At 36.7% G+C, this 12,888-nt stretch overlaps 1 protein-coding gene across 1 annotated transcript in view; it reads right to left on the bottom strand.

Annotated features, from left to right (window-relative positions):
• Window positions 1–12,888, bottom strand: part of DNAH7 (dynein axonemal heavy chain 7) — a gene marked incomplete at its 5' end in the record, with an annotated part of 106,301 nt that overhangs the window by 70,705 nt on the left and 22,708 nt on the right. Inside the window, 5 exons of the mRNA XM_080622051.1 lie at window positions 281–493; window positions 3,380–3,520; window positions 5,110–5,308; window positions 6,409–6,602; window positions 11,071–11,257. Coding sequence (XP_080478177.1) covers window positions 281–493; window positions 3,380–3,520; window positions 5,110–5,308; window positions 6,409–6,602; window positions 11,071–11,257 — 934 coding nt within the window. The remainder of the gene's footprint in view (window positions 1–280; window positions 494–3,379; window positions 3,521–5,109; window positions 5,309–6,408; window positions 6,603–11,070; window positions 11,258–12,888) is intronic.

The following is a 12,888-nucleotide window of genomic DNA, read 5'->3' as shown; positions in this document are numbered from 1 at the left end:
AAAATAGTCTTTGACTGAGCAGATTCTGCCTGTAACCCTCCTGCAAATTCAGCAAATGTACTGAGACTCAGCAGTGATGAAAAAAGTAATTTTAATTAAAAACTGTGTCTGGCCACTGGCCATTCTACTTAGCAATCCATAAAATGATTGGTTACAGGCATTATCTTATCAGCAGAAATTCCAACAGTAGGTTAACCATTCTCAGTGTAAGCAAGCAAGCAGAAATTGAAAAGCTGTGAATAGAAATTACCTTCTAATAGGATTGAGAGTTATCACTTACCTCCCAGTAGTACCTAAGCTGACTTAACCATTCAAAGTCATCCTCATCTTTGACTTTCTTGCTTACTAGAGATGCAATAACATCCCTAGCATGAACATCAAGCACAACAAGTGCTCCTAAAGTAACTCGATTCTGCTGAGACAGCTCTCCTCGCACCAAGGTGACAATGTCCTCAATTTGTTTATTACTCTGTTTCAGATAATCCTCTAGTGCCTGCAAAAACGTTTACAAGTTACGAAGTTGCATGGCTAGTCATAAGGCATGATTATTTTTCCTTATTATTACTTTTATCTCTGTATTAAAAAGTTCCTTCTAACTGCAGTTCCAACAACCTTCATTTGCTGACAGTTCAACAGGGGTTTGGATTTGGGTTTTGGGGGTTTTATTTCCTACTTTTAAAGAACCATATGTAAAGCATCAATGATATGTACCTGGAAACAAAACAGCATACACTGTTTTCTTCCCAGAACACAGGAAATAGTCCTTAACTTTTTATACGTTTCACATTAACATAAACAAAATGCCATGTATGTTTTAAATATCTATATATACAAAATACTTCCTATGATTAAGGGACACTGTCACCTTAGAAACACTTTTATGTCCCGCAACAGTCAGAAAAAAAACCCAGTTCTATAATTCAAAGAAGTTAACACGAATATGCATTTTCTTGTTAGTTTTTTAGTTTATTTTCTTCTGGTTATAGTCTGGATTCCATTAGTTTAATAATTCTTTTCCACTGTAATTGATAGTTTCTTTCATGCTAATAAGCTGCTGGTAAACGAAAGGGCTTGTATTGTGACAGTACTTAGATGTGATTTAAGTGCTTTACTGAACTGAAATTAAAAAGTGGGAATAACCTTAGCAATACATTCACACCAAAGCATGTTTCCATAGAGGCATAGCTTCTACTTGTCTGGAGAAAAACTCATCTAGGCCTGTTTTAGATTTTTCTCCCTTCTAGCCTGCTGTTCCTCTCCAAACACTGGCACTGGTAGCCCTCAACAAACTATGAGGTTTTGAGATCTCTCAACTAGTTATTTTCCAAACATTAAGTATCAAAAATCATCTGCTTAATATGACTTCTTTCTATACATGAGAATGAAGCAACAAACACAATGCTCAAAAGCAGATCAATTTCTAGTGTTGCATTAGAAGTCCCGACCAGCACAAAATCTGAAATATCTCTCTCAAGTCAGGGATAACAACCCATCTGCTCACCACCAAGCTTTCCTCAGCAAACATGAGATATTACTTGGGGCATAGATTATGTCCTCAACTCCCATATCAGCAACATTCCTCAGTGCTATCCTTCTGACCATATGACTGTATATCACTGAGAATGCACATGGCCAGCAAGACAATGATTTCAAAATTTATGAAATCCCTCTGGTTTTATACAGCATCTTAGCTCATTATTTGGTGTTAATAAGAAATTTGCACCTTTGATTTATATACAAAAGTTACTTGTTGGAAACAACTCAAAAACATTCAAAAGTGAGCATTTGCATGTGCATGTATGTGTGAACACACAGAATCATAGAATGGTTTGGGTGGGAGGGGACCTAAAATTAATCAAACAGCTACAGATTGGATGGAAAAGTGATTCAGAGCAGCCCTGCGGAGAAGGACTTAGGGGAGTTGGCTGATGACAAACTTAACATGAGCTGGCTTCAGTGTGCGCTCGCAGCCCAGAAATCTACCGTATCCTGCGCTGCATCAGGAGGAGCGTGACCAGCAGGTCAAAGGAGGTGATCCTGCCCCTCTACTCTGCTCTCGTGAGACCTCACCTGGAGTATTGTGTGCAGTTCTGGTGTCCCCAACATAAAAAGGACATGGAACTGTTGGAGCATGTCCAGAGGAGGGCCATGAGGACAATAAGGAGGCTAGAGCATGATCCCATGTGAAGACAGGCTGAGAAAATTGGGGCTGTTCAGCCTGGAGAAGAGAAGGCTGCATGGAGACCTCATAGCAGCCTTCCAGTATCTGAAGGGGGCCTACAAGGATGCCGGAGAGGGACTCTTCATAAGGGATTGTAGTAATAGGACAAGGGGTAATGAATTTAAACTTAAAGGGTGAAGTTCAGGTTGGATATAAAGAAGTTCTTTACAGTGAGGGTGGTGAAGCCCTGGAACAGGTTGCCCAAAGAAGTGGTAAATGCTCCATCCCTGACAGATTTGGAACAGATTGTCAGGAGATGCAAATGCCTCTCCACCACTTAACTAAACACAAGTCCCTTTTCACAGCAGAATGAAGATTCTGGGCTGAAGCCAGATGAGCAGAATTCCCACTACAACAGAATTTAATTGAAAGCTACAGGAAGGACAGGTTTCCTTGCATGCCCATGTACAGAGAAGACTTGATACAGACCAGCACAAGAACTTTTGTCTAGGCTAAGAATTGTGTAGCAAACATTCCGAAAGGCAAATTAACTAATTTAACCTTCGCTTAACTTCCTCTAAAAATCTCTAAGATTAGCTGCCTCATCTGACGGTGGCAATCCTGGAACACTTCCAAATACAACAGGGGAAAACATTAAACCTTAGTGATAAACAATAGAAAGGTTCTACAAAACACATATCCTGAATCTTAATTCAGTGCCTTAAGTACCTTTATTCTCATTATCCAGTAACATTACTAATAGATTATAAATTCGGTACCAGTCAGGCATATACATCCGTTATTTGACAAGGGTGAGGATGATATATATCTTCTAATGCTAGTCCTAGTCCATCTTCATAAAAAGCACTTAATATTAATGAAGGTAAGTTAAGACTTCTGAACCAGAGATGAACAGACAAGCTATGCCAGTCAATACCACCTGAATACCACACTGGGCTGCTTTCACATAAACACGTCATCTACATGCTGTCAGAATGCACTCTGACATAGTGCAGAAGCATTGGTGCCTATATCCAAAAGTAAACACTGACATGAAAATCTTCAAGGATCACATGTCAGCTAGATCTTTAAAGAAAATACTCAAAAGATTAACCATTACATTGTACACCTGTTCATCCAAAAAGGTTATTACCAAAGGTCTGATTTACTACTCCGTTATATCAATTTGACATTAATTTAAATTTTAACGATTCTTACCACTTGGCCATTTCTAATAGACATCTGTACTTCTAATGTCCAGAAAGTTTGGGATACACAAAGAACTGTTTGTCCAGGCCACTCTCTTACCCAATTAATACGTGCAGTTTTTGGATAAGCTTCAAGTGCCTCCCCAATGACCTAGACAGCAAAAAGCACACTATAACTACATGTGGAAGCAGGTAATATTCAGATTTAGAATTTAGGTTAGATTGTATTACTGAGAATAATCTGGATTCAGCCTCAAAAATTCAACTCTATAATAGTGATAATTTTTCAAGCAAATCTGTCAATAAATCTCAAAAGCCCAAAATGTCACAATATGAACAAGTGATCACACAAAATTTCTGAGAACTTCTCTACACATTCTAAAATGATTTTTGCCTTCAGATACATAAATTTTATACATCCACCTACAATGAAACTAGAAAGCAAGCACAAACACAATTTAGTTAGAAGTAGCATTCCACACTGAAAGTATTTTCATCTATTAATACTAATAAAAACCCAGAGCTTTTAATTTTGCAGATGATATTATTTAAACTTGTATCTAACTTCAAGTATGTTTTCTAATAACAGAATGATTAACCTGGTTCTAGTGCCACTCAAAGATAATCACAACGAAATCAAAACTTGCACTGGAAAAAACCTTCCAGTCTATACCAACAGGTCATTTTCCTCTCATAGAACAGTCTTATTATCCTCAACAAATTTAGATGGCTCCTCAAACAGTGAAAACAACCTGAGTGACTATCTACCACTTGTTTTGCAGTTCCAAGCCTTTTTGCTTTTAGCAATCTATATACACAATAACTTAAATTAAAAAATATACATCTATGAGGGGAAAAAATGTGTCTGCATTGACATTAAAACTGTGTAAATGTTATCCAGTCTAGATCATTATGAAAGTTCTGCAGTCAAGGGTAAATGCATGCAGATGGTGCTTAAACATTTCTTAGTCATGCACCTCAGTTTGTCCATGTATGCACCAAACAGATCAGGTTATTCACTTTATTCTGTACTGCTATACCACTACAATAATTATACTCTGTATACATATATATGTTATATACATATATATATGTTATATACATATATATGTATATATACATATATATGTATATATAAACTCTATATATACATATATATGTATATATACATATATATGTATATATAAACTATATCTATAACTATGTATATATAAACTGTAACAAAGCATGTGCACATTTCACTTACATCCCTTGACATTGAAAAGGACCACAAAAAAGACAACAATATTGATGGTTAAATATACAACGCCACGATGAGACACTGTAAACACTAGAACAATAAAATCTGAAGAGTTAATGGTCTTGAGTAGCCATAATTAAGAGAAACAGAAAAAAAAAAGAAAGAAAAAACCCAAATCTGGGCAAACTTTCAGTTTAATCTTGTCCCTTAATGCAACACCAAGTGGCATCAACCATCTCTGGCAAAGTGACATCAAGTGACATCAACAATCTCTGGCAAAAAGATCCTTGGCGCAAGTGTTTTGTACTATTTAAAGAATTTTAGATAATTTTAGAACCAGTAATTGACACCAGAACTAAAAGAACTATGTAACCTTTAAAGACTGAATTCATTGGTTTAATGTTGAGGCTAGGTGCAAAGAATAAAAAGTGATTCCAGTATATGTTAATGTTTACTGAAGAAATCATTAGCCTAGAAAAGAAGAGGTTGGGACTTGTTACCTTGTGGATAGACTTCAGCATAGATTTCTCCAGTTCAACCAGCCATCTTTCAACCTGACCTCTAGCCGCTGATGTCGAGATTGTCTCTCTGAGTTCCACAGTCTCTCCTTCATGACTTTTAATGTGTGTAATATCTAATGCATCAGTAAATTGCACTTTTGCAATTCCTTCAAAACACTTTTTCAAGTGAGGTTGTACTCTAGAAAACAAAAATAGTATTAAACAGCTACTGACAATTTTTTTTCTTGCCAATACTACCAAAGAAGAGCTAACTAAACAAATAGCCAAAAACATCCTGAACCATTTTCTTAAATGATCATTCCAAGTTTGTTAAAAAGTTTATTCTCACCAATAATTCTTGTGTACTACCCCCTGCAAGATGCTTACCACAATTTTGGAAGATGATTTTAAATATGTAAAATATTACTTTTAATCCCTGTAATATATAAACTGGTAAAGATAAACAAATAGCCTTTAACTGCTAACCCATGTTCCCAGCAAACTAGAGTCATTATCAAGGAATTTGAGTAAAGCAACCAGGTATGACCTTAACACAATACCTTTTCCCCACAAGATCTCTTGCCCTGTTCATTGCACTGTATGAGTATTTCTCTGTGACTGAGTTGGCATTTTGTTTTCATTTTCCTCCTTATTTTTGCGTGACCTTGCACTGAATTCACTAAATGCTATCAAGTCTGCATATCAGGAATCAAACCTGAGTTTCTCCACATACAGCAAAGGCTCTAAGTGTAAGATCACTTCTGCAGGAACCATCATAGAGTTAATTCCACTCAGTATAAGAAAGACTTACATAACTCAGTATAAGAAAGACTTATACTGAGTTACACCTTTTTTTTATATGCTCATTCAGTATAATCCTGAATGTGGCTGGGGAGTAGAAATCCCACTGAGAGTTAAAACTTGGCAAAAAAACTTCTGAAATACTTTAATTAGGACTGCTCCTAAAAAGATACAGCTCAGGTCAGCAGTTCCATCTGATATTCAATTTTCTAGTGGGAAAAATCAGGCATGTTCATTTTACCATGAATTACTATACGGATTTCTGATTCTTCTGAAAACCAGTGTATGGAAGGGTTACTAGTTTAGAAAACAGAATTGAATTTAATTACCCATATTAAAAATTACTCTGTGTTCACCTGTCATAAAATCTAACAAGCAGATACTTAATGCCACAACTCTCAGTGAGAAAAAAGTCAGCTCTGGGCTCAGAAAAACAATATGACAAGACTATCTGCATGCACCATAAGTCGCAAATATAACTATTAAAAAATACCATACCGAGTAGGGTCTTTGGTCTCTGAAAGTATCTCAAGGAGTTCATCATTAGATAAGAAAAAGAATCTTGGGAAAAACAGACGCTTCTTCTCTAGGTATTCATTAAGTCCCTTGAGAATTAGGTCCATAAATTCATTGCACTTTCTCAGTTTTTCCAACATATTGTCTATTTCTGCTACTGCCAGAACGTGCTTGTCCTGGAAAAGAAATTATTCCAGATAAAAATGTTAATGCCTTCTGAAATAAGTCAAAAAGCACTGCACCAATTCTTAAGCAAAAAGAACCTCTATTTCAAATTCTGCTTTACTCAAACCATTGCCATGTTTACAATTTACTAGCTGCCTTCATTGCAGGGTTCACTGGAAGACTAGTTTGGCAGTTGGTATTACAATAATTTTTTGTAAAACATAAATTCTTATTGTTGAAAATTATTTTCAAAACAGAATCAATTCAAACAACAGAATTCCCATCATTCTGTTGGAGCAACATCAACTTACACTGATTGGATTACAATTGGATTATGTAATTAAGTAGCATGAACAATTAAAAGGTTTTGAAAGATGTTTAAAAGTGTACTTTCAAGACAACAATGCAGCCACACCTTTTTTAAGTGGTAATCATCTCTCAGAGTTCAATGCAAAAAAAAAAAAAGCTTTCTTTCCATATAAAGTATGTAAGTATACATTTGAAATTATAAGTATTGAAATGACAGTTGTACACTGACATTTGTCATTGAAATGACAAAGCTGTACACTGACGCTTTAGTACTAACAACTAGTAATCCAGTCTGAAAAAAAGGTATTTTCTGATCCTAATTAATTTACTTGCTTGCATACATTTTCACTAGCAAAATGAGGAAAGTTATACTTGCTTTATTTTTAAATAATTTTTTTACAAAAAATTATTTACAGTTACAGTAACACCTGGCAATATACGCTACTGGATAAGCACTGGGTTTCTCATCTTTATACACTTTGTAGATGACAAAATATATATTGACATATTGTTCATTCCAAATGCTTTCTCCTGCTTTCCATATTAGCCTCTCAAATTAAATGAAAGCTACTGTAAAAGATGAAAATTTTCCGTTAATACAAATACAAAAATGATTTTGCAAAAGACCTAAAGGTTTCCAAGCTAAGAGGCTTTAAAGCAATACAGCTGTCTGAACACCAGGTACTAGCATTTAATATACCTTATGACCAATTTATAGCATAATCATCATTGTATTTTTTAATCTTGCTCATCAAGTATGGGGCTTGGGAAGCAAAACACTACACGCATTGAAAAGGAGGAAATTATGCAGATTTATGATGGTGGAAGCCAAACCAAGCAAATGCTTCTACTCAGTTCCAGTATGGGCTTGGATTCACCTGTGACCGAATTTATTCAGTTCTGGTTCAGCTCTGTGCCAATACATTAACTGACTTGTTAACTGTGAACTGATTCAAACCCATTCACGCTGCAATACATAATGTTTTATAATTACAAAGTTCTGACAAAGAAATGGAGAGTGATTAACCCCAATCCCCTGTTCACCTTCTGAAATTCTGGGAGAACACCTTCTGCCGTATCAGCACCTAAATCACACTGCATTTCCCCAGAATTTAAATGGGGCCAGAATGACCACTGGTGAGATGGAAACAGAGCTAACTAGAACTCCTAGATCCCCTCTGTTCTGCCCAGTGAGTCTGCACCTGGAAGCACACACCATAGAAGATGGTATCCAGGATTAAATAAGACACAGGTGTATTCAACGATAAGAAGCACGAAAGAGATTGGTAGGGAGAATTTCAGACTAGTCAGTCTACTGAAGGCTTGTAAGAACTGCTATCAAAGACTACTTCAAACAATGGACTGCAGAAATCAAAGATGTATCCAGACTATTTCCATTTTGAACAGTTTTGTCAGAGACCATTACAAATACAACTCAGAAAAGTGCCTGATGGGGTTTGCAGAACAGGAGTTTCACGGAACAGAAGTATGGGTGACTCATGTTGCAAAGGATGAGAGATGAGAGACAGGTTAGACTGTTGTGCAAAGCCCAGAAGGTGCAAAAGGTATCTATCTGTAAGAAACAAACTCTTCACAGGGTGACAATGCAGATCTGATCCAGCAACCTGACTACTCTTCAGCTTCAGTTTGGAGAATTTAATAATAAATTAAAAGTTCAGTCTCAGTTCAAAAACTCGTAACATTTTGAATTATTCACAATGTGCTTTCAGCATTGGTTCAATTCCCTGCTCATGTTACACATATACTTTCAACCTACTGAAAAAAACCAGAATTGTATGTTTATCTAATTGATCATCATGAGGGTGCACCGCCCTAATACAATAATCGCAGTGCTCCTTTGTACTACATTTACCTTCTGTCACTTGCCTCTTGCATCACACCAAACCCAAACAAACTCAACAACTACATACACTTCTCATCTATGCATAGACAATTAAGCTGTCAGTATACAAACATAGTTTATAATTGGTTTTCTAAAACAGTTTTTTATGCACAAGCAACTGTGTAACTACATGTTGTCACCAGAAAGAGGTTTTGTTCCCTTTCTTAGTGTTATTTATCATCAACAAATAGAATTAAGTGCAACTGGAAAAGAACATCAAAGCTGTGTTGCCAGTTTTATAAATGGGAGCCTTCCTGCTTGTTTTCTGTTTCATATGAGAAAAAGTCAGGCAAAAAAATAATTTATGCCCCAACATAGATTTCCTATTTACAGTTCTGCTAAGGCATGAAAAAAAAAAGGTAATGTCATCATTCTCAGTCTTATGAAACATCAGTATTACTTACTTTGTCTGTGATACTGTGAGTGTCAATTAAGGAAAAAAACTATCAGGAAAATAGTATAAATCAAGTGTATAAAAGTAATTTCAGTACCCTATTAAGAGACCACCACAAACTTTAGTTTTTAACATATGATAGGTTGCAGGCTCTATTTTTTTTTCTTTCTTTCTTCCCAACAAAGACAGTAAAGCTTCAGTATCCTAGATTTTTTTAAATGTATGGGAATCACTAAGTAACTTAACCCTCATTAATGTGCATTGCTTAAACTGGGTATTTAAAATTAAGCAATAATGTATGATTGTTCTGATTTGTGATGAAAAGCTAAGCAAACAGAGGAATTTTATAATACACAGCAATTTTATAGTACAATGCAAAAAAGCACAGACTCAAGTTAGCTATATAAGAAAGACCATTCATATAGATTGGGGAAGAGCATTCTTTTAAGCCATGAAATTAAACACTACATTTGTGGAAACAGACTGCCATCTTCTGGAAAACAATGCCTGCTTGTTTAGCCAAAATCAACCTGAGATTGTTAAGCTTCTAGTCTGGCATTTATATTCTCCTGTACAAAAAAAAGAGATTTATCTTTTTTCTGCAGTGATAACACATATCACATTATAAAAATACTTTGTATTCAATTAGCACTGAATATTTGAAGATTTTCTCAAAAGAGATCATTCAGCACACAGTATCCAGAAATATAAATCTAGTTACTGAAACAAAAATACAATCTCATGAATTGATCATAATAACTATGCTAACTTCTGGAAAGTGTCAAAGCAGACTGACAACACAGTAACATTTGAACTGCCAAGCATGTGCAGTGATAGCATCTGACAATTGCCTTATGTATATATTTACAGTAGATGAGAATAGTACTTTTGAAGCAAGTTAAATATCTAAACAGTTTAAAGTTACAGAGGCATCTCTACCATTCAATATGCAAATAAACAGCATTTTTCAGAAGGAACAATCAGTACTGGACACAGTGCTTTAGACATGGCCCCACCAGGGCAGGGTAGAGGGAGGCCCACCTCTCTCAACCTGCTGGCAATGCTCTTCCTAACGCAGCCCAGGATATCAGTGGCCTTCTTAACCACAAGGGCAGACTGCTGACTCATGGACAACTTGTTGTCCACCAACACCCTCTCCACAGAGCTACCTCCCAGAAGGTCAGCCCTTATCTGTACTGAGGTATGGGCTTATGCCTTCCCAGGTGCAGGACCATGCACCCTATGAGAAGACACTGGGAGAGCTGGACTTGTTCAGCTCGGTGAACAGGTTGCCCAAAGAAGTGGTAAAAGCTCCGTTCCTGGCAGTGTTCAAGGCCAGGCTGGACAGAGCCTTGCGCGACATCATCTACGGTGAGGTGTCCCTGCCCATGACCGAGGGGTTGGAACTAGATATCTTCAGGTCCTTTCCAACTCAAACTGTTCTATGATTCCAAGTGGAAAGTGAAGAGCCAAATTCTCAGCAGTGCAACAAGGGGCAATAGGTACAAATCTTTGCCTGGGAGGTTCAGCTTGGACATTAGGAAAAAAGTATTCTCTGGGAAGGTACTGCAGCACTGAATTCACTGGAGGCAATTCCAAGAAATGTCTGTCCTTGGAGATTTTTGAAATTTGGCTACACAATGCTGTGACTGACCTAATGTAGTGCTGGCAAAAGTTCTGCTTTTAGAAACAAGTCAGACTAACAGTGGTGGCCCCTCCCAATCAGTGTTTCTATGGGTCTATGTGAAACAGTTCTGCAAAATCATTTTTTAAAGAACCTAAGAAAGGAGGCTAAGATGAAAAAGAAAACAGATTACTCTGTTATCAGACGTACTACAAATTCACTCTATATTCTTAGGAGAGCAGTACTTACCTCTAAAACTGATTTCATTACTTCTTTCCATGTCTTAACCACAGTAGTGAATCGCCTACTTTCTTCAGGCATCTGAGCCATGATGTCGGGAGAACTGAAAATTGGCTCCAAATAAAGCCAAGTAGCCTGTACCTTCAACCATTCATCCAGGATATCCTGTACCAACAACAGCTTTCCTTCCCATTCCCTATAAAATAGTATTAGTTTAAATGCATGAATTGATACTGCCTGCAAAACATTTCCAGCCATCCTGGTTTCATCCAGGATAGTTACTTTTCTTCCTAGTAGCTGGTGCCGTGCTGTGTTTTGTCTTCACTCTGAGAACAATGCTGATAACACATCAATGTTTTACTTGTTGCTCAGTAGCACTTACTTGATCACGGTCTTTTCAGTCTCATGCTCTGCCAGTGAAGAGGGGCACTGGAAGCCGGGAGGAAGCAGAGACAGGACACCTGACCAGAACTAGCCAAAGGGGTATTCTATACCACAGCATGCCCAGTACATGAACTGGGGAGAGTTACCCGGAAGCCTGAATCACTGCTCAGGGTGGGCTGGGTATCCATCAGCAGTTGGTGAGCAACTATATTATGCATCACAGTTGTTTGCTGTTGTTTCGGTTTTGGTTTATCTCCCTTTTTGTTATTTCCCTTTTCATTGCTATTATTGGTGGTAGCAGTATATTATACCTTATTTTAATTATTAAACTGTTCTTAACTCATGGGTTTTACCTTTTTTCTGATTCTCCTCCCCACCCCATTGAGGAGCAAGGAGAAGTGAGCAAGTGGTTGCACGGTAATTGTTAGCTAGTATTAAGCCATACCAGCAGACTGCTATAGTCTTTTTGGAAATTTGCATATTCAGCAAGTGCAACAGGTATGTTAAGATAGCAACAGAAATTATATTCACCTAGCCTGATTTCCTGCATAAGAAGTCCACAGTAATCACCTCTGTTGATTTTGCTTTTACCAAGAGGTAGAGAAAAATGCAGCTTTCCAAGAGGTAAGTTAGGCAGCTCAGTTAATTTGCTTCCACCAAAAATACACCATAATGAAGATGAGGAATTTGGAATAATCTCTGGCAGCAATCCAGAATTCTACCTGCTTTGTTGGGTTATTGAGAAAAGCAACCATTCTGTTATTGCCTAGATCTCAAAGTCCGAGTTAACAGTAATAGCCTGCATTATTAAAAATGCTGTCACCAAACAACTCTTGATGAAATTACCATGGTGTGCTTCCTCTTTTTGATAGGCAAAACGCACCATTTTACAATAATAAGGAAGTCTTACACTATAGTAGAGTAGTAATTAGAGAATTAATGCTTTGTATTCACTTAGTAATGCTATTGGAAAGTACATGTCTGTCTATGTACATATATATTCATATTTATTAACACCTGCTAAAATCTGAAATAGCATTTCTGCAGGTTAATAGGTACCTATAGAACTAAATAACTATAGCCCAACTTTAGGCGAAAGAGATAAAACCAGATTAAAATCTATGTTCAAAGATGGAAGTATGGAAATTTTAACATGCAATGCTAAGTTTTAGAATTTAATTTTCTGCATTAGAAAAAAATTATTGTCTTTCATCACTCCCTCGATATTTGTCTTCATTTTCTTCATCTCCTTACATAAGACCTAATATTTTTAATGAAGAGCTAAAAAATTCAGCAGTTTTATAATTTAGGTAGGAAGCTTAGACTATATTCTTTTAGTCTACAACCTTTGCCTTTATACCTCAGTTATCTTTCACCTGGTAAAACAAATATAATGGTATGATGCATGTAGTACCTTAAGTACCAGAGCATGTTAAAAATGTT

The sequence above is a fragment of the Psittacula echo genome (assembly GCF_963264785.1).
Source record: "Psittacula echo genome assembly, chromosome: 6".
Taxonomy (NCBI): Eukaryota; Metazoa; Chordata; class Aves; order Psittaciformes; family Psittacidae; genus Psittacula; species Psittacula echo.
This window is presented reverse-complemented; position numbering and strand designations above follow the sequence as displayed.